The sequence below is a fragment of the Canis lupus genome, chromosome 38 (genome assembly GCF_011100685.1).
Source record: "Canis lupus familiaris isolate Mischka breed German Shepherd chromosome 38, alternate assembly UU_Cfam_GSD_1.0, whole genome shotgun sequence".
NCBI lineage: Eukaryota > Metazoa > Chordata > Mammalia > Carnivora > Canidae > Canis > Canis lupus.
This window is the reverse complement of record NC_049259.1, coordinates 23,711,241-23,738,091: the sequence shown is the minus strand read 5'-3', so window position 1 is coordinate 23,738,091 and position 26,851 is coordinate 23,711,241. Positions and strand designations below refer to the sequence as shown.

At 45.6% G+C, this 26,851-nt stretch overlaps 2 protein-coding genes across 15 annotated transcripts in view; one reads left to right on the top strand and one right to left on the bottom strand.

Moving 5' to 3' along the window:
• The window catches only part of LOC488622 (myeloid cell nuclear differentiation antigen), a 39,921-nt gene extending 30,720 nt beyond the window's left edge, over positions 1-9,201 (top strand). For 5 of the 6 annotated variants that reach the window (XM_038586396.1, XM_038586395.1, XM_038586394.1 and 2 more), the window contains 3 exons: positions 5,911-6,330; positions 7,709-7,894; positions 8,858-9,201. In XM_038586396.1, coding sequence (XP_038442324.1) covers positions 5,911-6,330; positions 7,709-7,894; positions 8,858-8,926 — 675 coding nt within the window. In that variant the 3' untranslated portion in view covers positions 8,927-9,201. The remainder of the gene's footprint in view (positions 1-5,910; positions 6,331-7,708; positions 7,895-8,857) is intronic. The other variant, XM_038586398.1, reaches the window with a different exon arrangement.
• LOC111094466 lies at positions 9-26,299 on the bottom strand. Of its 9 annotated transcripts, XR_005385849.1 has the most exons (6): positions 25,744-26,274; positions 24,709-24,828; positions 23,383-23,682; positions 19,378-21,048; positions 18,212-18,322; positions 7,122-9,681 (listed from the first exon to the last, which is right to left on the bottom strand). XR_005385849.1 is itself a non-coding variant. In XM_038586400.1 (5 exons), exons 1-5 carry the CDS (start codon positions 26,232-26,234, stop codon positions 9,616-9,618), a joined length of 564 nt encoding a protein of 187 aa, XP_038442328.1. In that variant the 5' UTR covers positions 26,235-26,284; the 3' UTR covers positions 7,129-9,615. The 9 variants fall into 9 exon arrangements, 1 of the variants encoding a protein (XP_038442328.1); XR_005385847.1 differs by having other exon boundaries at positions 18,212-21,048; positions 24,709-24,825; positions 26,172-26,299; XR_005385845.1 differs by having other exon boundaries at positions 18,212-21,048.
• Positions 26,300-26,851: the final 552 nt, after the last annotated feature.

The following is a 26,851-nucleotide window of genomic DNA, read 5'->3' as shown; positions in this document are numbered from 1 at the left end:
TCCCACCCGCCGCCCTCCACGGAAATCACAGGGTTCATCAAAATCCTGAAAAAGCTTGTAATCCTGCCGGCGACCGTCTCTAACTCTTCTCTGATTAAGTCACTTACTCACCAAGCAGGCATCTAGAGAGCCTCCTGGAGTCTCAGTCGTTTTCTATTAGGGGGTGTGCATGCCGGAGGTGACCTCTGACCTCCAGGGGACGGTTACCTTGCCTTGTCCACGATTAGAGCATGTGGGGACGTAGCCAGACGGGAAGTGATGGGTGACAAGCGGGTTCAGCTACTACGGCCCATTTCGGTTCCACTCCATTCTGCTTATTTACGTTGGTGTATTGTCCGCACATGTGCTCCAAGCAGCATCTCCGGTATTGTCAGCCTCTGTGCTCCGAGCCACATCAGGTGTACTGTCAGCCTCTGTGCTCCGAGCCACATCAGGTGTACTGTCAGCTCCTGTGCTCCGAGCCACATCAGGTGTACTGTCAGCTCCTGTGCTCCGAGCCACATCAGGTGTACTGTCAGCTCCTGTGCTCCGAGCCACATCAGGTGTACTGTCAGCTCCTGTGCTCCGAGCCACATCAGGTGTACTGTCAGCACCTGTGCTCTGAGCCACATCCTGTGTACTGTCAGCACCTGTGCTCCGAGCCACATCAGGTGTACTGTCTGCACCTGTGCTCTGAGCCACATCCTGTGTACTGTCAGCTCCTGTGCTCCGAGCCACATCCTGTGTACTGTCAGCTCCTGTGCTCCGAGCCACATCCTGTGTACTGTCAGCTCCTGTGCTCCGAGCCACATCCTGTGTACTGTCAGCACCTGTGCTCCGAGCCACATCAGGTGTACTGTCTGCACCTGTGCTCCGAGCCACATCCTGTGTACTGTCAGCTCCTGTGCTCCGAGCCACATCCTGCGTATTGTCAGCACCTTGCTCCGAGCCACATCAGGTGTTTTGTCAGTATCTGCTCCTAAGCAGATGAGGTATTTTAATACTTCCTTTGATAAGAAGTCTTCTCATCTTATTTAGGCTGAAGTGTTTTCCACTATGTCGTGCCAGACTGAATGTATTCCTTGGTGATCCTCACCGACATTGCCTTTCAGAGTAGGTCAGATCTTCCCTTTGTTCACTTTCACGGTTCCCTTTATTTTCCTCTGTATCACCTTTTATCACAAGTGAGAAAAAAAAAATCAATGTCTTTCTTCCTCTTTAGACAATAAGCTTAGGTTATGGATATTGTTTTCCATGGGAAGCCAGACAGCGGTGGGAAAGTGAGAGGACACCTGTGTGCACCGACTGCCCTCCCACCCAGCCCTTGCTTCTGCCCTGCGAGACCCCTGTGGTTACCCACTCTGGGCTACAAAGCCTACATCTGAGCATCTGAGGAGAATGGACAGGGAAGAATTGTAAGACAGCCTGAAGGCTAGAAGGGATCAACATTTAAATCATTATTCTCACTCAAACCCCAAACTACCCACTGTGACCAGCCGAGGCCGGTCTTCCTACATACAGTTTTTCTCAATGAATTTTGTGTTTATTGTTGTTGTTAGTGTGAGGACTCTATTTTCTCCCCTCGAGTCTCTCATGGTTATTTGGTGTACAGGACTAGCTGCCCATACCTGTGTCTATCTTGAGACTAGTGGCCATAGCTGTGACCTTATCTGGTCATTGGAACTTCAGCCCCTGTCTCTCTGCCATGACAAGGACATAGGTGCCCATCTCAAGCCAACTCTACTTCTGCCTTGCAGACTGGCTTGGCAGGGATACTTTCTAAGTCCCCCTCGGCCTATACAGGTGACAGGGTCATTGCTAATCCCATGAGAATCCTTCTGCTGCCCTGCATACTTCTTGAAGCACAACCACCCCAGGGAGGCTCATCTGCTCCCTCAGCCACTCATTTCTCCTCCGGGGTCCATCCACCTGCACGGGAAGCCTACAAAAAAGTGTCTGACCAAACAGTCAGTGGTTCATTAGGTGAGCAGGAAAGCCTTGCACTGATGCATCATGGGGTCTCCCAACAATTTTCTCTAGGGCGTGTGTTCTGTTTGCTTTTTTTGGATTCAAATCCAGAAACATCACTATCACCTTTGATTTCTGCTGTTATGTGTCCATGAAGCAAGCAGCACAGAAGGGCACGATTCATAGACAAGGTAGGAGGTGAAGGATATACTCAAGAGAAAATGGCCTGCTTATGCTTTCAAAATTGATCCAAACCAAGACTATATTTTCATCATCCTTGTCCTCTTCTTGTGATGCCCATTTATGAAAACTGAGTTTTAAAAGGTAATAGCTCAAGATCGTCCTGTCAATGAGATTGCTAAGTATATGTGGACAACCTGAATGGAGAGACTTCTTTTATAAGGCGAGCCGATAACAGAGCTTCCAACAGGGTCATCATAAAGCCTGAAATACTGCTTATCGGAGCAGAGTACAAACTTTTGAAAAAACATAGGAAAACAATGATGAAGACATTTCTGTGCACTGGGCATTTACTTAGCGCTTAGTTCAAATCCAGGCTTTGAAATCTAAGGTTTGAACATTTTGTTGTCATATGTTGAATCTAGACTTGAAATGCAGATGTTAAAATGTCTTCAATTCATTTTTTTACATTTAGGCAGACAGCGTTAGGTTTGGGGTTGTTTCTGTAAGCCAGGTGCCCAAGGTGGCCAGAGACTGTTGTCACCAAGAAGCTGCCCTACAGAAGCAGCTCTGTCATATGCCTATCAACATCTGATACTTTAAAAATTAAATTACTGAATGCCAGAAGTGGTGGAAACTGTGACTAATTAACTAATGGGATGACTATTTAATAGCTGTCATTAAACGATGAAAGGCAATAAAGGCCCATGATTACAGCAAAATTCCCCAGTCTTACTGAGGAAACGTTCGGCCAGTGGTCATGGTTTGGGTGGACTATTCAATACGGTGAATAGAGCTCAGAATGCTGAAAGTTTCAAATTGCCTGACTTGCTGTAAAGATAGCAGAACCCATGGCTGAGGAATCATGCATTGAGAGAACCTCTCCGTCAGGGTCAGGGTTAGAGCTCCCAATGCTTGGAGGGCTGGGTCTCCTATGTGCTGAAGATCGGGTGTTGGAAACTGATGAACTGGATGAGAAAGGCTGAGTTCATCAGTGCCCATAAGTGTGGCCAACCTCGTGTGAGACATGCTACCCTTACTGCAGAAAGATAGCTCCAAGGGTTAGGCCTCATCGAGGGATTTGGACCAGTTCTGCAGGAAATGTAGAGCCACCACCGTATTCTATCTCAGACCAATGAAATTTCAGTCACCTGAGCTTTTCAGGTTTGCAGAGTGAGGTAATTGATCCCGGCTGAGATGAGAGGAAGGTAAGGGTAGGATGTCTGTGTATTCACTCCTATTCCCCTTGCAATAGGATCTAATTGGTAGAGTTAAGGTCCTGTTTTACAAAGTAGAAATGAAATGAAAGTGTATTGTATTTCATCTAATTTCAAAAACGACTACACACACACACAAAACACAAACACACAAAATCTATTTTTCTACAGGGAAGGGTTGACATAACCACCAAAACTGATTACACCGTAAGGATGTAGCCATCCCAGGAACAGAGTCAGTCCCTAATACCTTCAGCAACCAGCACAGGCACAAATGCAAGCCCTCCCTGCATTCCTGCCAACACCCCCATCCAGCAGTTTCTTAATCAAGGTACAAGGTTCCTGTTTCCAGTATTTCCCTTCCCTGTGAGGTCATGGCAAGGACCAACAGAACCCTGGAAGGGCAACCCGCAAATACATACAATTATTTCTTTATTTAAATTACTTGCTTATTTACAAAGTGTGTATTTTAAAAGCCTACCTGAATTCAAATTCCAACTCTTATTATGTCCCCCTCTGCATTAAAATCACCTATGAGCCAGTGGACAGCTGATCATCCTTATTCCACATGGAATATGATTGGTCATTTTTTTGTTTGATTTTATTTTTGTGTATCCCTCAATATACAGCAACAGAGATCACTTGCAGTGGAAGAGGGCATGGAAATACAGAGCCTACCAAAGCACTATCACCAGTTCTTCCTCTCTCGTTTTTTATTACCTAAATAATATTACCTTAGAAAATTTAGGAAATGGAGATACACAGACAAAAATAAGTAAATTTTTTGCTATCTGATCTCTTTTACATCAAACATCACATTTTGAAAGTGTCTTTCGGATTTTTACCCTTTATTATGTATGCACAAAGAATATAATTTTGTCACCTGACATATATTTTTCTATAATCCAGTTTGAGGTTTTTATTTTCACTTCATATGCTTTAAAGTGCTATTTAAGTCAACCAATGTAGAATTAAATTCTTGTTTTAATGTATAAGAAAAAATACTCAGTTATTCCATAAATTAGAAAAATAATTCTGTATATTTTGGCTTTAGATTATTTCCAGTATTCCTCAAGCCTGGAATGAGCATAAGAAAAATATGCCCATCAAATATGCTTCTATGAGCCTCAGAGTAGATCCATAATAATTTTCTAGGTGAGATCACAAGAAGCGTTGCTAGCTGTGAGACAGCCAGCTGTGGCCTCATACTCAGCCCTGGCACTCCCAGAGCCCACCTTTGCCCTCACCTTCATACTTTCTTTTGCAGATCAATACTTTCCTCCAATTCCAAATGCTCTCCTGAAACTCCAACATGGTTCAGGCCCCTGGGGAGACGAGATGTCAGACCCCTGATTCTTGGCGAGTTCTCTGCCGGCATGCTTTCCCTAAGGGTCCTACCATTATTCCAACAGAGAAGTGTGGAAGAGGAGGAAATTATTCTCCTTCTTTACCCTTCTAAATACCTGGCTGAGTCCCCTGTAATAAGAGACATATTAACAAAAGAAAAACAAGCAGAAGTCTGTTATAACATGTCTACCTCATGTACACCTGGGAGAAACCAGGGAAAACTTAGTAACTCCCTGCGGTGGCTTGAACCAACAGCTGAAATACCATCTTCAGCCGAAGACAAGAGAAAGGAAGGTGTGGAGGCCACTTATGAAGATTACCAGGAAAAACAGAATAAACAACGGTGTTTCTTATGCAGATTTCAGGCAGGCCATCCTTCATCATGAGATTCTGTTGTGATTTAGGGTCCCCTTCTCTTCCCGGTAGAGAGAGAGACACTGTTACAAATGCATGTTCCTTACACAAGAGCAATTTCTGTTCTCTTTGTAGAGTGTTTCCTATATTTGCTGTTTTTTTCAAAATAATAAGCTCAAAATAATTTTATACCAAGGGAGCATACCTTCAGATGGCTCATTCTGCTACTCTTCAAGAGCCCCGAGCCAGGACCTTTCCGAATTAGGGAAGTTCATGAGATTCTCCAGTGCTTATTTAATCTCTTTTTAGCACAGCACTTCTTGAAAAGAGCTCGTGGTTTCCGTCTTTCAATAGTGACATCTACTGGGATTGGTTCCAGATGAAAGCAGTGGTTACTGATTGGAGCCGTTCCCACTGTCAGTGCTGTGAGGGGGAATTATTTTCTTCCCTGTTTATATCTTAGTTTGCTCACTAAAATGAATTGATTGGTAAATTAAGATGATATATTCATCCTCATTTCCACTGGGAATCCCTTCATGACAACATGGCTGTTGCCCACTTCCTTGCTCAACAGGACTCTCCTAGGAGAAATACTTTTTATCTTGGGTTGATCACTTTTAAAGAAAACATATTCTTCCCAAACTCTTAAAACAATGGAGAAATAGAATTATGTCAAACTCTCCTCTATGTCTTTCACGGGCTACATTATACCAGGCCAGCCATTTCTACCTAGCTCACTTTTTTCCCAAATCCATCCCATCAGGTATTTCTGGAGGCTCAACATTGAGCCTAAAAGCTCACACTAGAAAGTGACGGTTTATTCTCTTTCTTAACATGCTTCTTTTTGGTGTGTACTTCCAAGTAGAAACCAAGATTGAAGGCTATACCTAGAGAAGCTGCCAGAGAGGAGGGTGTCCAGAAGGGTCCCAAGAAAGTGATGGTGCTGAAAGCAACAGAGCCATTTGTATATGATACCATGGAGCCGGGGAAAAAGATGTTCCATGCCACTGTAGCTACTGAGAGCCAATTCTTCCAAGTGAAGGTTTTCCAGGTCAACCTGAAGGAAAAGTTCGTCTCAAAGAACATCATCACCATATCAGATTATGTTGGTCGCAATGGGTTTCTGGAGGTGTACGATGCCTCTTCTGTGTCTGAAGTCAGCGCTGACCAAAAGATGGAGGTCTCAAGCGGACTGATCCAAAAGGCAAATGCAACTCCAAAAATCCGTGATCTTTACTTGCAAAAGCCAGGAACGTTTGTGAATGGGATATATGAGGTGCACAAGGTAAGCCCACACCATTGTGTTGTACTATTTCTTCTGCAACCCCAGAATGTGAAGTCTGAACTTGCCAAGTAAAGTTTGGTTCACTTCTGAAACACAGGAACTCGAGGTACCAGTGACCAGGGTAGTTGGGTAGAAGCGTCCCACCTCAGGGTATGGGACAGGAGAGCTCTTCATATTCTGCCATGCAAGTTCTGCAGAAAGAGTTTCTCAGAATCCTTGGCATTTGTCAGATTTAATCATCTATTCACAGGCACCCTGGTCCAGAGCAGTGCAGACTCTTTCTATTTGTGTCCATATCTTCATGATTTTGTTTGAGCTCTGTCCCATCCATTTCGGTGACAGCTTAACTGTAAATAAAAAACTGTCCTCCCAAACTTGGATGCTAGCGGTGACGACCAGAGTGAGAAATCAATAGATTCTGCCCTAAAATGCAGCTGTTTCTAACACTTAGCTAAGATTCTGATCCTCTGAATCCCAAAGTGCTCCTCTCTTCACACTCATTCATCGAAATATTGTTGGGCATCAACATTAGCATTATCTAACAGGAAATATGGATATTGAAAAGACTAGAGAAATCAGGTTGTTTCATATGCAATTTATGGGGTGTCTGGGTTGGTTTGTTCAGTTAAGTCTCCAATTCTTGATTTTGGCTCAAGTCATGATCTCAGGGTTGTGAGATTGAGCCCCACATTGGGCTCCATGCTGGGTGTGAAGCCTGCTTAAGATTCTCTCTCCTCCATCTGTTGCCCCACACATATTCTCTCTCTTTCTCTCTCTCAAAACAAAACAAAAGTTAAAAATACTCAATTTATTAATATGGGCAATGAAATGTAGAATTTTGGTGAATTCTTAGAACTGGTGTAGATATTTCTGTCCCAGCACATCATGGAGATACTAGGCTGAGCCAACCCTACTTTCCATGACGAGTTTTGTTCCATACTCCATTTAACATGTCTTCTAGGGTGGCTCTTTCCTTCGACCCCTGTTGTTTCCTGTGCCCCCTGTGTAAGTGGCTATGCACACAGGTGCATATGCAGAATTAGTGAGTAGAGTGAGTGAGAGGATACCTAGAGCAATGTGACTGGATAATCTAGATTAAGGATTCAGGCAGATTGAGAGTGAATAGAGAATAGAAAAAAAAAAGGAAAATTATAGACTGAAATAATTCTCTACTTAATGAGAATTAATGACAATCGCCAGACCCATTAAGGAGAATCCCCTGAACAAAATACTTTAACCTATTTGCTGCCCCTCATTCTGGACCTCTAGATCATGTTAACCTGTCAGAGACAACAGTTTACACTCACACCCTGTGTTTCTAATAGATGTGGAAACCTGATCCAGTTCTCAGGAGAATGGTTCTGACTTTCTTTTGCAGAAAAACGTGTTAAATGAACAGATCATTTCGTATGAGATACAAGACAATACAGGGAAGATGGAGGTCTGGGTGTATGGACGCCTGACCGAAGTCGACTGTGAGGAAGGCGATAAACTCAGACTTACCTGCTTTGAACTAAGTGACAATGTGAAGAAGCTGAGATCTGTAATTCACAGTTTCATGAAGGTGGGAACTTCTGGGGAATATCATTCTTCCAACAAAGAAGACTTTAAGAAAACTAGACTGACTGTCCTTTCCTGTCATTCTTTCCTTTATCAGAGAAGGGGATGTGTAATCTTATTGAGGCCTTCAAAGTATATAATATCTAGCTAAATATTACAGAGTTGATTGAATGTGTCAGAGTAGGGAGATTATTTAGTAAATTTGAGCTTCATTAAGGCAGGCTTGTTTCAAATCCTGGCTCTGTGATTTTCTAACTGGTGGTGAACTTAAACACCAGGAACCTCAGGTTCTTCATCTATAATAGGCGGGGAATGTCATCTATCCCAGAGGCTGTTAAACAGAGTTCATGCCAGACCTAAAGGATCCACGGTGCCACTGAATATCTCAAAACACAAAGGGACCAGTTTTTATTTTAGTGTTATATACAGACTGGTCTACACAGCGGAAGGGGCTGGTCGTACAGGACGAAGTCCATGCTCTTTGTCACACACATCCATGCAGGATTGTGGGAAGACTATCAAAGGCTAGAATGACACAGATCAACACAAAGGTTGACGCATCCAGACGCATGGCAGTGCCCACACTCTGAAGTCTCTCCACTTCTGAGGCCCTCAAACCTTCCAGCCTTTCCCTCGCAGGCTCAGACCCTCCTCCCAACGTGTTTTCCCAGTGAGAACCTTCCCCTCAGCTCTTGCCATTGAGTACATCTGCTCCTTCTCCCGCCCTGTCCACAGGTACTCCTGCTGTATGCGAGTGATTACCTCATTTCAGGGTCTCAACCAAGGTGGGAAGGGGGGTGACTCAAAGGATGGGAATTCATTGAAGCAGATGGATGAGAGTGACAGCCTCACAGGAAGGAAGAGCAAAGGGGATGCAGCCAGTGGCAGGGAGATAGAGTCAGTGCAGAGAGAAAGGTAGAATCAGCTGCGTCTCAACTGTCCTGTCTTTATCTCTCTCTTCTTCAAGGTCATCAAGTCCAGGAAGAACAAGAAACAACCACTCGATCCTGATTCACATATGGAAACCTCACCATGATGTCCTTCTAAGAACATCAACAATGGATGGCATCAACAATGATCTCTATGGAGATAAAATCTAAGTTCAGAGGGAAAAAAAAATATATATATATACATGAGAGAAATTCAGCGATAGATATACCATCTATCAATTCTAAGGAATAGAGTGGTCATGGGTAGTTTTTATTTTCTTTTTTATACTTTGCTGTGCCATCCTAATACCATATTTTGCATGTATCGTTTTCATAATTTGGAAAAAAATAATAAACATTTTTTCCTAAAAGAGTGCTATAACGGGAGTCTAATTCATTGGTGTGTTGCTTAAAAGAGAATCATTTGTGGGCTGCAGATCAGGGTCGGGCACACAGGCTCCAAAGCAATATTTGCACTTAGACTTTGGGGGTGACCCTGACAAGGTGAGCCTGGAGTCAAGAATAGGCTCCGAGAAACCCAGCTGAGGGCACAGGTCAACACGGAAATCCTCTGTGCTTCTGTTGCCAAGGCCTGTGTGCAAGAGAAGGATTGCTTTTGCTCAAAACAATGGGTATGTATTCAGAATTGGTGTCCCTGAGGGGGTGTCATGGCCAGCGGGCTGCAGAACGAGGCGCCTTTTGGGGATTTGCAGGAAGACGCTTCTGTGTTGCACGGGATTGCAGCTCTCGTGCCGTGGAGTCACTGGCTCCATTCCTTTACTCAAACAGCGATAGCTCAGTAGCTGTGCAACCCTATTTGCTGGTTCTCGTGCTGCACGAAGGTGGAAAGCAGTTTCATCACCTGCAATGAAAAAAGTGAAGTTTGGAGAGATTGAGGGAAGTTGTTAAGATTGTAACATCACTCCGCTGGTTCGGGAACAGATTTCATGCTGAGATGATGAAAAGATGTCACTGACCACCTAATCTTCCTCCAGCTCAAACTTGATTTATGGACCCTCAGGATTAAGATGGCTTCACACAGAATGATGTTTGTATTCTGAGCTACATGCTCATAGTCATCGTGTTCTGACTCTTATTACTTCATATTCTTGTCACTTTATAGGAACTTTCTGTAATTGACTGTTCTATAGCATATAGACAATGGTGACTAAGAGTTAAAGAATGAGCTTCCAGTGACCTGCCCAGTCCCCATCTTGACTTTCCTTACCGTCATGCCGATTCCCCTCTTGAACTTGTTACTTCCAAGCACCTTGTGTCTCTAAGGGAGATGAACAAGAAATGACCCTCAACCCAAAAGAATTTATTTGGGTCTTTGATTTTGTTTTCACCTAAATAGCTTTATCCCCAACACCATGGACCTGGTCTATCTTCTATTTTTGCACTTTGCACCCTTTGGAGCTCCTCCTTGACCCCAGCACGAACCAGGTGAGAAGCTAGGAACTTCTTCTAGATTTGAAGTGGGATCCAAGAGAAGTTCACAACTCAGAGATGTATATCTGCCAGCACAAACACCTTATTCCTATAGTTGTACCAAGTGGTTTTAAGGTACACAAGTGGCAGTGAAATATCTCCAAGGATCTCAAAAGTATCACGGCATTGCTCTGATTAGAAGATGCACATCCAAATGGAATGCTTCATTTTTTATTTGTAAAAATAGAGTTAATAATGGTGAAAACATAATAGTTGTATCTGTGGTGGCCATTAAACAAGGCACCTATATAAAGTGCTTAGCAATTAGCTACCCTGTAAAAATTAGTAAAGAAAGCTGTTACACTGCTGTTTGTAACTTGCATTTATTATCTGTTATAAATCTTTATGTGTCAGAACATTATCACAAATTGTGGTCATATTCGATAACGGATTCATCATGACTCATTTAACTCATTGTTGGTTACTTCAATTATTTTGAATCCTTCTTAATTTAAAGCAATATTTATGTGACGCCCATAAGCCAACATATTTCCATGTTAAATAAGTATAAATGGAGTTTTTGTAATGCACCTCCAAACTGAATGCCTCATTTTTTTTCATTTCTAAAAATAGAGCTAAAATAGAGCTTATATTCTAAAAATAGAATATGAATATATTTGTTAATAATATTGCCCAATTGATGTCCCAATTAATACTCTGAGAACATTATTCTTAATGTGATATCATTATCACATTCATAAACTGCATATTATTAATTTAATGGATAAGAAATACGTATTGTTTTAAAATCTTTGATCCGTGGGAGCCTGGCTGGCTTAGTTGGTAGAGCATGTAACTTTTTTATCTCAAGGACTGTGAGTTCAAGCCCCACGTTGTACATAGAGATTATTAGAATAATAATAACAATAACAATAATAGTAAAATCCTTGATCCGGTCTTTGTGAATCTTTTAAAAAATAATTTCATCTTATTTATTATAAAAGCAATGGGTGCTTATTCCAGAGAAATAAAAAAACACAATCAAAAGAGTATTAGAAACATCCACAATTTTATCTTCCTGTGTGGTACATATTTTCTTTTCACTTTTTAAATTAAGGTATAATGTGCATACAGTAAAATTCACTGTTATTAGTGCAAAGTTCTTTGAGGGTTTTTTAAAGATTTTATTTATTTATTTATTTATTTATTTATTTATTTATTTATTTATTTATAGAGTGTGCACGAGCAGGGGGAGGGGTAAAGGGAGAGAGAAAGAATGCGAAGCCCACTCCACACTGAGTGAGAAGCCCTATGCAGGGCTCAATCCCATGATCCTGAGATCATGACCTGAGCTAAAATCAAGAGTCAGATGTTTAACCTACTGAGCTACCCAGGCACTCAAAGTTCTCTGAGTTTTTACAAGTGCATGCAGTTGTTTACCACAAAATCAAGATCTAGAACAGTCCTACTGTAGCCAAGATTTCCTTCATGCTACTTTATTATCGACTCTTCCCCCCAGTTCCAGGCTCCTGACAACCACGGACATAGCTTCTTTAAAAAAAAAAAAAAGTTAAATTTATTATTAAAGTATAATCAACATATAATGTTATATTCGTTGTAGGCGTACAACATATTGCTAGCAATTCTGAACATCATTCAATACCCATCATAAGTGTAGTCCACCTCTGTCATCATACAACATGATTATATTATCCACTATCCTCCCTATGCTGTACTTTTCATTTCCATGACTTATTTATTTTATACTTTCGCCTTCCCCAGAATTTCACAAAGTGGAGTGAAAAATGTATATATGGGGCGCCCGAGTGGCTCAGTCAGTGAAACGTCGGACTCTTGTTTTCAGCTCAGGTCATGATCTCAGCATCAAGAGATGCATCCCTGCTGGGCATGGAGCCTGCTTAGGATGCTTTCCCTCCCGCTCCCTCTGCACCCGCCCTGCTGCCTGTGAGCACTCTCTCTCTCTCTCTCTCTTTCTCTCTCTCTAAAATAAAATAAAATAAAATAAAATAAAATAAAATAAAATAAAAGTGTATATGGAATTCTGAGTCTGGCTTCTTTCACATAGTATGATGCATTTATGATTCATCCATGTACTTGTGTATCTGCAGTTTATTCTTTTTTTGTTGTATGCAATTCAATAGTGTGAGTCTACCAAAGTTTTCTTATCCATTCCCCAGGTGAGGAATGATTGACTTGTGTACATTTTTGCCTAATTACACATAAAATTTCTATAAACATCCACATGCAGATGTTTGTGTGGACTCAGGTTATCATTTCACCTGGGAAACCTTGGAGCAAGATGCTGGTTTATATAAGTGTATGTTTAAATTTACAAGAAATTTCCAAACTGTAACATTGTTTGTTCCCATAAGCAGGGTGTGAACGTTTCATTGGCTCTACATCCTCCATGGGCTCAGACTTGTACGTACGTGTTAACTTTTACAAAAGCCTGCGGAACTCTTTCCTGCATGGTTGTGTCATCTGGAACCCACCGTTCCCTAGGGTTCTGGCTCCTTCACAACCTCATCGGCACTTGGCGTGGCCAGTCTTTTTCAATTTCAGCCCATCCAGTTGGTGTATGATGACATCTCGCAGCAGTTTTAATGTGAATTTCCCTAAAGAGGAATTATTTTGAGCAGCTTGCTATGTGCTCATTTGCCACCTGTGTATCTTTTTTTCTTTCTTTATAAAAAGTCAGTTGTTTGGGGATCCTGGGTGGCTCAGCGGTTTAGTGCCTGCCTTTGGCTCAGGGCATGATCCTGGAGTTCCAGGATCGAGTCCCACGTCAGGCTCCCTGCATGGAGCCTGTTTCTCTCTCTGCCTGTGTCTCTGCCTCTTTCTCTCTGTGTCCCTCATGAATAAATAAATTTAAAAAAAAAATTCAGTTGTTTGTTCTTAAGGAGTTCTTAAAGAGTTTTAAGAGTTATTTACAAATTTTGGGAATAGAATCGTTAGCAGCTATGCGGCTATCAAATATTAAGTCTCAAATTATGATATACATTTCTATGCCTTAAAGGTATCTTTCCAAGAGAATCTTATGTTGATAAAGTTAAATTATCAAAAAAATGTATCCTGGGTGCTTTTGGTGTTATATCCAGGAAATCTTTGTTTAAACCAACATCATATATTTTCACTTGTGCTTTCTTCTAGCTTTATAGTTTTAGGTTCTGCATTTGAGTCAATGATCCATTTGGGTTAATTTTTATGTAGAGAGCAAGGTATGGGCCAGGTTCATTTTTTTTTAAAATATGAATATTCCATTGTTCTGGTACTATTTGTTGAAAAAAGGTCCTTTCTCCCTTGAATTCTGGTTGTACTTTTGTAGACAATCAACAGATTCTATGTGTGTGGGCCTCTTTCTGAATTGTCATTTCCATTGAGTCTATATGCCTATCTTTTCTCCAATATGACAGGCTGTCTTATTAGTTCTCTTTTAAAAATATTTCTTAGTCCTTGCCTTAGAGCTTACAACACATGTCTTCAATCAGAAGTATTCCAATACCATCATGCTACCTGGCATGTTGTGTAAGGACCTTCCAGGAGCATACTTCTAATTCCTCCCTCTTGTGTTTTGTGTTATTGTTGCCAAATATTTTATTTTTGCTTATTGTATAAACACATAACAGTTTGCTAGTATATTTGCTTCAGACAAGGAATTGACAAACGATGGCCCACAGGCTTAGTCCAGCCTGTTGACTGTATCTGTCTAGATGCCACCTGTTTTTGTACAGTCCACAAGCAAAGAATGGTCTTTACATGTTTTTGATGTTGGAGGTGGGGAACCAAAAGAATATTGTATGATGCATGAAAATTATAAAAATATTCAATTTTCAACATCCATAATATAGTATTATGGGAACATAAGCATGCTCATTCATTCATGAATTGTCCAAGAATACTTTTGAGCTGGAATAGAGGTCAGCAGCTATAACAGAGACTGTAGGGAACATAGTGGAAAATATATGTTGGCCCTTTACAGACATATTTTGCCAACTCCTCTTTTTGAATATGTTACCTTTTAGAGTGCTTAAAAATAAGAAAAAATAGGGCAGCCTGAGTGGCCAAGCGGTTTAGTGCCGCCTTCAGCCCAGGTGTGATCCTAGAGACCAGGAATCGAGTCCCACATCGGGCTCCCTGCATGGAGTCTGCTTCTCCCTCTGCCTGTGTCCCTAGTTCTCTCTCTCTCTGTGTCTCTCATGAATAAATAAATAAAATCTTAAAAAAAAGAAAAATAGACTTTATAATACCTTGAATGTACTTTTCTTTGTATAGGTTTAAATTTTCACATGTTTTTAAATTCTTTTGCCTAGGGACACCTGGGTAGTACAGTCGGTTGAGTATCCGACTCTTGGTTTCAGCTCAGGTTGTGATCTCGTGGTTTTGGGATCAAGCCCCATGACGAGCTCCACACTCAGCACAGAGTCTGCTTGAGACTTTCACTCTCTCTCTCTTTTCCTCTGCCCTTCTACCCCCTGCTATCTCTCAAAAAATAAATAAATATTTTAATAAGTAAACTCCCTTGCCTAAAATATTTAACATTTCCTTTAATTCAGTCCCACCCTGAATACATTACCTCAGTTTTAGGGGTCTGAAAATGTCTATTTTGCCTCCTGTTTGAATATTTTTACTGGTTGAGAATTCTGCTTTGATAGTTTTTCCTCCAGAACAGCAAAGATGTCAGTACAGGATCTTCTGGCTTCCATAGTTTCTGGTGAGAAGTCTGCCGTCATTCCTACACCTGCGTCTGTGCGACTCCTCGCTACCTCCCCCCCACCCCCACCCCATGCCCTGGCTGCCTTCAGGATTTTTGCTTTGTCTTTTAGCAGTTTGAATATGGTAAACCTAAGTGTGTGTGTGTGATTCATTACTAATATTTCATCATTATATTTATTCAGCCTGGTGTTCCCTGAGGTTCTCCAGTCTCTGGTGATTTATCTTTGATTCATTTTAAGAAATTATTTGCCTTCATCTCTTTTCACATATTTCTTATGCCTCAGTCTCTCTCTCTGAGAACAGAGAGAGAGATTGAGGCATATATTTATCTCCAATTATTGGTATTTTAAACTGCTTGACATTGTCCCACATCTCTTAGATACTCTAATCTTTCCTTTCTTTTGATTTTTTTTCTTTTTAATGTTTCCAAGTGAGTGATTTTTTTTTATCTCTCTCTAGGATATTGACTCTTTCCTTTGCTAAGTCTACTGATGATTCTGTTGTAGAATTCCCTTAACCCTATAACTGTGTTTTTTCACTTCTAGTAATTCCATTTAATTCTTTTCCTTAGTTTCCATTTTTCTACTGAAATTGTCCATTTAATGATACATGTTTTCCAGCTATTTTAAATACCCAATCAGATCATTTCAACATCTGAATCCTGACTCTGTTTCTTTTGGTTGATTTGTATCCTTTTCTTTTTAAAGATTTTTTATTTATTTATTTATTTATTTATTTATTTATTTATTTATTTATTTTAGATTTTATTTATTTAGAGACAGAGAGAGTAGGAGCACAGGGAAGGGCAGAGGGAGGGGGAGAAACAGACTCCCCACTGAGCAGGAAACCCTACATGGGACTCGATCCCAGGACCCTGAAATCATGACCTAGCCAAAATCAGAGGCTTAACCAATTGAGCCACCCAGGTGCACCAAGATTGATTTGTGCACAGACTATTTTTCTTCTACTTCTTTGTGTGCCTCACAAATTTTGCCAAAAGCTATCCATGATGGTAGAGACTGAGGTAGACAGTATTAATACCTGGAAATGAGCATGGGTTATCTTTTGCTAGGACTTTACCATAGTGGTTGAATTAATCTGGTCAGGAGTTGAGCTGGCTTTGAGATTGACTGGTGCTATTTGTTGTCAGGGCACCATGTGTTTAAACTTCTTCTAGTACTACCATTAGCTTTCGTCCTTCCCTTCACACCTGAACCTAAGAAGCTATTATTATTTTTTTTACATGCCTAGCAATCAACTGTGGTGACTTATTATTTGGTGCTTGCTTAGCCTGGCAACCAGCAGCAGGCTGTGGGAGGAGTGATGGGGGAATTCCATATTGCCCCGGCTCAGCATTGGTCTTTGGTAGGCATCGTATCCTAAGTGTTATAGGTGACACTTTCATTCCTGATCCTGCCCTTCCCTCAGATGTAAGAGAACCCTTTGTATCCTGCTCCCAGGACCTATTCCTGCCCTTTCCTCAGGAGTAGATCAATTTTTTCTCCTCTCTGTTGTGATAGTCTTTATCCATGTCCTAATGATGGCACAATTTGCCTCTCTTCCTTTAGAGGATTAGTGTTCTATAAGGGAGGATCCAGGCGTGGCTTCATGTTCCCCATTGGGTTAGTCTCCCCAACCCCGATCTTTCTCATATCATCCAGTGAGACCCACAGAGAAGGACCTACAAGAGGGTGTAAATTCTCCTTATGGTTGAGACTCTCAGTGGTTCTATACTTTTATGCTAGTTCAAAGTCCCCCTTGAGCAACCCATTAAAACTTTTAGCTGAATTTTTCCATCTTATGGGGAACTTAGTGTCTATCATCTGCTCCCATGTGAGTGAGTGCTTGCACCTTCTCTCTCCTTGGAGGTATCTCTCTTTCCTTAGATTCTTCATTAGATGCTTGCTAGGCAGCCTCAGCTCTCTAATGGGTTTAGAAAAGGTTGTACTTTTGTAGATTATCTGGCTTAATTTTGTGGTGGGAGCAGCACTCTTCCTAATTTTCTACATTCTAAATAGGAGCAGAGTCATCTTACTCCTTACTTAATTGGGTCAGATTATCCGTGAGGTTGACAGTGTTTTCATGTTATGTTTGTTCTGTGAATTTGGTTACTTATAACTTACATCATTTGATTTGTATAACTATATATAATAAACATTTTTCTATTAACCATTTTATTCGATGAGTATTTATTGGATGATAATCTCCCTGAATGTCCACAATAGAGCACAATCCTCACCCCAAACTAAACCTGACACAAGGCTGCAGTGGATGAGAAACAGACCTTTATTGTGACAATATGTTGTGACTTTGGATTTGTTTTTGCTAATCTGGCAGTGGCTGCAGTAGCCTATACTTGCTATTCTCAGGAAGCTCGCAGTCTAGTTGCAGAGGGTGTATGTATCAGCTATTCGATTAAATGCTGTTTAGACCAATTTGATCTGAATGGACCCTTTTTATTTTAATTTGGGGCTTAATAACTTGCATGGAAAAAAATACATGTAGTCTAAGAAGTAGTTGATTAGTTACCCGTCCTCTGCTTGCAGTGACTCCATCCTCGTAAAATGTAATTTCTTTTCTTCTCATAAAATTATCTCCTTCTGTTCCTTCTAGTACATTTTTTTAACTCTTAAACGTCTCTCCTTAAGTTGTGTCTGGCCTGAGATATATATTCCTGCTTAACAAGGGCACATGCCACTGTCTCCTGTCTGCACTCTCACTTCTCTATAGGGACAGGAGCCAGTGCAAACAAGGTTGGGGCATGAGGAAGAGGACCGATTGGAGGCAGCGGCATGCACCAGTATGAAGGGGAGACAAGGAAGGAGGAGGAAGGGAGCTCATCCTGACTCAATTGCCCTGGAGTCTGGTAGGTGCAAGGATGGCTGGATTAGTCACCTAGAATACAGATCCTATGTATAAGGTGCAAAAATTGCCAAGAGGGCAGACCCTGTTTGTGTATGAAGTAATCCCTCTTTCAGAAGCTACAAGGATGAAAGGCAGTTGAACCAGGATTGTGACAGTTTCTTGAGAATAAAGACACTTTTAAAGTATTTTGGTTTTAGTATATTCACTCTGCAGCTCTTTAGTTTTGAGGAGGAGGTTATTACATTTGGTTTTATTCTATATAGAGAGACTTTGAAATGAATAATTCCTGAGTCCTCTTCAAGCTCCTAGTGGAGAATAAGCTAGTCTTAGTAAGCAATATAAAACCATATATTTAAACATACCTTCAGGACTGCAAACAGCCCATTCACAATTGTTCCAAGGGGCTGAGCTTGAAGCTCCTTGATCTTTGGGGTTTCACCAACATCTCTGATAATGTGCATTGGGACACTGATCTGCATCAGACACAAATAAAGCACCATTCACTTCTGGGAAATGACCATGCCAATAATATTTTGATACTGTAATTATTTTTTTGGAGTGAATTTACCTTTTAGCTCTTACGAAAACTTTTACAGAAAAGAACTGACTGTCTGTAGCCCATGTAGCATACGTACATTCATCGTGGCAAATGTAATTATTTGAATGAAACCAAAGCATCCTCCCTGACGGTGCTTGTTCACTAGCCTTTCACTTCCAATCTGTCATGAATCCTGGTTCTTCTTCTCAAATCTCTTTCAGCTCAGTGTATTTCCTTCCATTTCCATTTTATGACCAAGTCTGTGTATTTTCCTCCATTTCCATTTTATGACCTAATCAAAGCTACTACTAGCTCTTCCTGACTTAGAGTGGTTTCCAGCGTCAAACTGGCCCATCACATTTTCCCCCAACAATATCTAGAGGCATCACTTCAAAACGAAAATCTAGTTTCATTCCCCTGCTTAAATCCTTTTGATCACTTCTGATTCTCTTAAAACAAAGACAATTCTAATAATGCTCCACCCAGCCGCACCATGTGTGTCTCTCAAAGGGCATCTCAACCACCCTCTGCTGATTGTCTGCATTCCACTCACACTGGTTTTCTCTCTAGTCCTTAAATAAGCCAACGACTTCTGCAACAAGGCTTTGTCACATGGTGTTCCCTCCGACGGAAGCACCATCCACTCCTATTCATTTCTCAGAGTTGAACCCAATGGTCACCTGCCATGAGAGGCCTCATCTGATACCACGACCCCTCACTCCTGGCTTTTGTTAGGTTCCCTTGACATCTGGTCTTGAAGGACCATCTTCTTCATTTATAAGCCATATGTCACCTTATCAATTCATTAATTTTCATTCATCAGAAAAATAATTAGACCTCACTCATTAGAGCGTACACTCTCCAAAACTTGGATTTGTTTTCCACTCCCTGTTTTATCACCAGAACCTTCCTGTTGCCTCGTAGGAGCTCAATGCGTATTTACTGAAAGGACTCATAGATGGAAGGGTGGATGACATGCTGGCTCCTCACCAAGACCATGTAACGCAGCTGTATAATCTGGCTACGGTGCCCCAGGTCGATGGCCAAGTTAGATCTCATCACGAAAAGCCAAATTCCAGTCGTGATTTTCAAAATACCAAGATGGTCACGGTCAGTTATTTGAGATACTCTCAGGCAGCAGAAGGCGAAGAGTTATTGGATGTTGTTTCTGATAGAAATGAGTGGTTTGGGGCTAAAAGGAACAAGACAATCTGTGAATTTACTGAAAGAGGGATGATTTAATTAGTAGGGCTGTCTGAGTGTAGAGTGAGCTGTCTTATGGGGCACAGGGTTCTCTGTCACTCCGTCTCAGAGAGTAGAAAGTGGTAGGCTCTGTGCCGGGGGAGCATGAGAGATCCCTGCCCTGGGCAGGAGGGGGACTAGTGCCACAGGTAAGTTAGTCCCACGAAGCAGGTGTGTCAGGAGGCGTGTGGATCACGTGTCCCTTCCACGCTGGTGGCACGGGAGAGACACGGGCTCCAGAGACAGGGGGAGTCACCGCACCATGACCCCCAGCACGGCCGCCACCGTACCCCACACCCAGCGGTACCAAGGAGGCATCGGCGGTCCCGAGGATCTCACTTTCCTTAACAAGCAGGTGCACATTTCTACGTATCATCCCAGTTTCATTTTCAACCTTCTGCTTTAATCGTGCGGAGCTCTCTCAGGCCCTGATCACGTCTCCTCTCGGCTTTCAGGGTCCTCCTCTTCTTTGTCTCTCTTCCTGTGCTAGTCAGGCCCGAGCACGGATCATCGGCTCTGTGCCCATTCACGGTCTGCCCAGGTCTCCTCTACCTTCCCTGGGGTGAGGTCGTGGGGAGTGTGGACGGGCAGCGGTCGGGCAGAGAGAACATTCCACAAAGGATGGAGGGCGACGGGCAACAGAACAAAACCCGGTTTCCTGCCAGAGTAGTTCAGGGCAGCACAGGTAAACGTTCCCCTCCAGAGGAGGCCTAAGGGTGACCTAGGAAGCCGTGGTGGGGTCACAGAATAGAACTGCAGCCGGCTTCCTGAATGCGCCACACAGCTACAGCCAGTCCTGCGTCCTCCGTGGTCCCAGACTGGATCACGCTTACCTAGTTGGGATAATAAGATCCTAGGACTCTTGTCACCATAGCAAAATGGTAAAAAGGTTGCCGGAGGGAAACTGGGGGCTCTCCCAGACAGGGAGAAGGATGGATTCTAGATTTGAGAGAAAAACCGAAAGACCTCTCTCTAGGTTGTCAGCCTACGTCTGCCCAGATTCAGTTCCTGGCTCAGAATCCGAGAGGCCTTGGCCACGCTGTTCTGGGAGCAATCACGTGTAGTTAGTGCCCTCTTGGGGCCAAGCCCAAGAACCGCACGGTCTAACCTCCCGGCCCAGGAAAAGACCACGCCGTGAGTTCTGCTGGCGGGTCGGGTGCTGTAGCCGTCTCCCTGGGTAGCTCCGTAGGCTTAGGTTGCTACTCACAGTCACCGTCACCCACTGTAGAGTCATGCGTGGGAAGCGGTGGTGTTCACGGTGCACACACCCAAGTAGTATACAAGAGCCGTGGAGATTCTTGCTATTGAAGGCGTAGGTACAACCCTAGATTGCTGCACCTGGAGACTCGCGTTGCGAGGGGTCCTTGGGCAGAGGCTCCGTTGCTGGCTCTGATGCTCATGCTGATGTAAAGCCAGATGCTGTCAGGGAACAAAATCAGGAATGAAAAGCACCTGCGGGTACTTTTTCAGATTCAGTGCTTTACTGAGTGATATGAAATGGTGGGAAATGGAAACTGTCATCAGTGGTGGGAGGGAACCCTGAGTCGGAAGGGAAGGATCCGTGGGTAGGGGAGGTGGGACCACGGCAGCCTAGGGGCCAGGGTACGTGGACGGGAAACAGACTGCAGTGCCCAGTGAGATCCTCTCTTCATGGGACCTCAGGCCTGCGGTGGAGGGAACACTGCACGCTTGCATTAATGGTTAAGAACTTGTGGTGACGTCCTGGATCCATGTCCAAGAAAGGGAGTCTCCGGAGGTTGCACAATGCCTCTGCAATTCTCAGGAAATAGCATACCTTCTACAGGTATTTTAAAAACAAATTCTAGGGAAGCCCAGGGGGGCTCCGTGGGTGGGCATCTGCCTTCAGCCCAGGGCGTGACCCCGGGGTCCCGGGATCGAGTCCCACGTCAGGCTCCCCATGGGGAGCCTGCTTCTCCCTTTGCCTGTGTCTCTGCCTCTCTTTCTCTCTGTGTCTCTCATGATAAATAAATAAAATCTTTAATTTTTTTTAATTTAAGAAATAAAAAAATAAAACCAGATTCTACTCATTCAGTCTTACATTCTTGTGAAAAATCAGTTATCCGTGTATAAGTGGGTCCATTTCTGGATTCTTTATTTCATGCCATTGATTTTTCTGTCCTGTTGCCAATACCCACATTATAATTTTGCTATCTATGTGAGATATCCAAAATGATATACAAAATATCAACAATAACAACTCAGCAATATTCCTAGATAAGATAAACATACAAAAATTGCGCTTTTTTTTATTTCAGGAAGACTCCAATAGAAAAAAAAAATCTTGAATAAAAAAGTACAATTTCCAGTAACAAACTATGAGGTACTCGAGAGCATCTCACAAAAGATGTGTAAGGTCTTTAAAGAGAAAATTTTAAAGCTTTGTTGAATGATTTATAAGAAGAGCTAAATAAATAAGGATATCGATGATATTTTTAATCAATAAAGATTCAATAACATGAAAATGGCCACTTATCGAATTAACCTATAAACTCCACGCAGAGCCTCAAAGGGCTTTCGGTAGCGCTCATCAGGGTGAGCCCAAGATCAGGATAAAGAGGAAGGACAAGGGGCCCCTGGGTGGCTCAGTCAGTTGAGCGTCTGCCTTCAGCTCAGGTCATGATCCCAGGTGATATCGAGCTCCACCTCGGGCTCCCTGCTCAGTGGGAGCCTGCTTCTCCCTCTCCTCCTTACTCATGCTCTCTGTTGCTCTCTGTCTCTAACAAATAAATAAAAATCTTAAAAAAAAAAAAAAGACAAAGGACAAAAATAGTGCACAAGTTTAAGAGATCTGTTAGGAAGGACCATCCTCCTAGATATCAACACTTACTGCGAATATGTGACGATTAAAGTGATGTGATAGTGGCGCAGAGAAAAATCGACCAGTAACCAGAGAATGTGGGAACAGAATCACGTGTTCATGAAAATGGTCTATAATGAAGTGGCGTTACGCATCGCCTGGAGGGGATGGGCAGCTCTTAGGAGTGGAGGGACAAATGGCAATCTACGTGGGGACACATAACACGGAAGCCTTACCTCACGCCATACAAAACATGTATCTAGGGCAGCCCGGTGGCTCAGAGGTTTAGCGCTGCCTTCAGCTCAGGTCATGACCCCGGGGGTCCTGGGATCAAGTCCCACATCGGGCTCCCTGCATGGAGCCTGCTTCTCCCTCTGTCTGTGTCTCTGCCTCTCCTCTCCCTCCCTGTGTGTTTCATGAATAAATAAATAAAATCTTTACAAAAAAAAAAAATATGTATGTAGGTGGATTGAGCACCTACGCAGGAAGAGCATACTGCCGAGGAAGTCACAGGACAGTCTCTCAGTGAGACGGGGCAGCGCTTCTCGAACGAGGCCCAAAAGGACAAGCCAGAGGGAGAAACTTGGTCGCATATAACTGCATGCAAGTTCTGAATCTCTTTGTGGGAAGAAACACACATACACACATACACAGTACACAAAGTAAAAATACAAGTCCCAAACAGAGACAATGTCTGCAATGTGTGTAACTAATAAAAGTCTCAAATTTGGAACATATGGAAAAGCGTCTATTGATAAGGGAAAAGATAATCAGTCTGTCTGTAAAGTGAGCAAACACCGTGCAGGTGTTCAGAGCGTGCAGGGCAAAGGTTGACCAGCCCCTAGGACGGTAAGAGGGAGTCTTGTGGGGGGACGATGAAAACCTGGCACAGAGGTGTTAAGAGAGTTCTTCAGGGGATACAGGAGAGTTCTCACCTGGGGCACGTGTTTCTGATGGACCAGGCAACATGACTCCCCTGGTGCCCCTGAGGCGGGCAGACGTGATGGAGCGCTGCAGAGACACGGGACAATGCCAGCAAGGCCGACACGCTGGTGGCAAAGGAGCCAGGGAACGCGCTGCAAGCAGGAGGGAGATGCGGGCGCGGGGAGGTCTTCCGTGGGCTCACTGGCTTTTTGAATCCAGGAGAGAAATAACAGATTGTTTTCATACTGAGAAAGGCCAGGCAGGGGGAGGAAATCGGTGGCGCCTTAGAAGGTGTCTGTCTGCGATGCACCCTGGAAAAAAAGGAAGGCCACCCAGTGCTTCCCTGCGTGGCACCTGCTGCGAGGGAGCAGCGCCCACTCTGCTCGCACCCCCGGGATTTCCGGACCCCCCCCCAAGGATGTCCGGCTGCGTTGACCTGCTGCTAACAGCCAGACACACGTGGGTGCAAACCCTCATTGGGCCGTTCGTAGTTACGTAGGACATGTGCAAAATGACACCCCTCCTCCCCGTGTCTACGTCCTCAACTATAAAATGGGGGGGACGCTATCGATCTGAACTGAAGGACATGGTTAGAACGAGAGGAGTCCACGCAGGGAAGTCAAACCGTGTCATAGAGCCTCGCAAAGGACAGACGTTCAAAGTCAGCTATGAGCGTACCACGCACGTGCGGGACGGCGGCGGGTAGGAGCCAGACTTTGCAACACATAGTGGTTCTACCCCTGTGGGAGGCGGTGACACGGATCTGAGACTTAAGAGGGAAGGCAGGGTGGGCAGCCCGGGTGGCCCAGAGGTTTAGCACCACCTTGGGCCCAGGGCGTGATCCTGGGGTCCCGGGATCGAGTCCCACATTGGGTGCCCTGCATGGAGCCTGCTTCTCCCTCTGCCTGTGTCTCTCATGAGTAAGTCAATAAAATCTTTAATTTTTTTTTCTTTTGCACAATGTGATTTTTTCAAAAGGTGTACGATGCGATGACTTGGTGGACATGCTCACAGCAGTGTTATTAGAAACTATCAACGTCTCTGGTCAGGGGCTCGCCTTGGGAGAGTGCAGCCCAAACTCGGGGAAGGAAACCCCGGAGCCAGTGGCTGTCCTCTCCCCGCCCCACGCACAGGGATGCTCCACAGCAGGAGCGAGGCTCAGTGAGCAGGTGTGCTGCCTTGCCGCGGCAGAGGGATGTCAACACCTGCCCGAAGCCACCTCCGGAGCAGGGAGTTGACCCTGCAGTTGCCCCGGGCCCCCCCACCCCGTGAGCCAGAGAGGCCTCTAGGAGCAGGTGCATCGCAGCCAGATGCCCCACGTGGAGCCTGCTTCTCACCTGGCCACTTCCAGATCCAGCCTCAGCAGAAAGGAGGCACCGGCAGGCCTGGGCCCCATGACTGTGGCTTCCCGGCAGCGACAGGCTGCAGGTGTGACCTCGGAATGCGGAGATGACCTGCTACACGGGAATCATGTAAAAGACGTGGGCCACCCCCCCACACATGCGTGCCTACCCTCTACCCGTGCAAGGACGAAGGGGAGCGGAGAAGTCCTGGCCGGTGTGTGGCCCCGGAGAGTGGGTGCGGGATGGGGTCACTGCCGGGAAGGGGGTGCAGGGGCCGAGGGTCAGGTCTGCAGGTGCCCACGCAGGCGGCCTCGCAGTGCAGGTGCATCCGACAGCGCAGGGCGGGGAGGGGGGGGTGGGCAGGGCCGGCCTGCGGGTGAGGGGAGGCTGGGCCTGGGCGCCGTGGGAGCTCGCGGGCTTGCAGTTGGGCCCAAGGGGAAGAGTCGGCAGGGCGCTTCGGCGACGGGAGCCCTGGGAGGGGGAGGGGGAGGGGGAGCCAGGCGGGCCTCCGGGAAGGCACCGCCCAGACCCAGCAAACCCGTCCAGGGAAGGGTCCCAGATAATGGCTCAGGCGGCCGGGCTGCGCCTCCTCCCCGCGTCCCGCCGCCCCAGAGCACCGCCCGCCCCCCGCCAGCCCTGCGCCCCACCCGTGTGCCCGGGGTCCAGCGCCCCTACTCGCCAGCGCGCCCCTGCGGCTGCTGCGTGGTCACCCCCGTCCCCCTCCCCCTCTCCCGTCCCCTCCCTCCCTCCCTCCCCCTCGCCCCCTCCCTCTCTGCCGTCCCCCTCTCCCCCTACCCCTCTCCGTCCCCTTCCCTCCTCCCCCTCTCCCGTCCCCTTCCCTCCGTCCCCCTCTCCCGTCCCCTTCCCTCCCTCCCCCCTCTCCCGTCCCCTTCCCCCCCCTCCCGCGGCCTCCGGCCTGGCGATGCTGCGCAAGCCCCCACCCAGGCTCTGGCACCCCCGCGGGGGCCTAAGCCCCGCCCCGCCCCGCCCCGCCCCTCCGGCCGTGAGACCTTGGGCCCGGCTCCTGACCTGGGAAGGCCGAGGGCCCCGATGCACAGGGCGTTACAAGGCGATGCCCCAGCGCACCAGGAGGACCCGAAGGGGGAAGGTGCTCAGCCAAGGCCGCCCGCGCCCGCGCCCGCGCCCACGGCCACCAGCATCCCCGCTGTCTTCATATTGATTCAGGAGGCCCAATGGCTCCTCCGCCTGATGCACCCAAATGTCAACCCTGTAGGGCCGCGGACTGCGGTGCGTCTCTTGCGTTTAAAAACATAAGAAAGAGACCAGCCCGGGGCTCGGAATATGGTTAGGGCGACAGCGCAGTTGTTAAACGTCCGACCCTCGTGTCCCACGCGTAAAGAACAATTCGCCACAATGGCCAGGCCCCCCACCCTGAGGCGAGCCTTCAGGAGCTCACGGCGCTGGCGCTCCGTCCAGGTGTGGGATGAAAACCCCACCTCAGGTATCCTGCAGCGCGGAGACCAGGCCCCTCCACACCTTCCCTGCGCCCCGCAGAGCATCCTCCAGGGAGCACCGCTCCAGCAGCGCGGCCTCGCCCACCGGCCCACTGCCCCCTCCCCTCCCCTCCCTCCCCTCCCCCTCCCTCTTCTCCTCCCCCCTCTTCCTCCCCCTCTCTCCTCCCCCCTCTCTCCTCCCCCTTCCCCTTCTCCTCTCCCTTCATCCTCCTCCCCCCTCCCCCTCTCCCCCTTCTCCCCCTCCATCCTCCTCTCCTTCCCCCCCCCTTCCCCCTTCCTCCCCTCCCCCTCCCCTTCCTTCCCCTGCCCTTCCCCCTTCCTCCCCTTCCTCCCCTCCCCCTCCCCCTTCCTCCCCCCTGCCCCCTTCCTCCCCCTTCTCCCTTCCTCCTCCCCCTCCATCCTCCTCTCCCTCCTCCCCTCCCCCTCCCCTTCCCCTTCCCCTCCCCTTCCCCCCTCCTCTCCCTTCCCCCTCCTCTCCCTTTCCCCTCCTCGGTGTCCCCATCATCCAGCCCTCATCCTTCTTAGCAGGACCACTAGTGCAACTGGTGAGACCCGGTGAACCGGTGAACGTAGGGATGACGACCGGCGGGCGAGGCTGTGATGAGGAATCCACAGGCCACCATACCTGACACTAGGTCACCCTATAACCCCCCGCCCCCCCA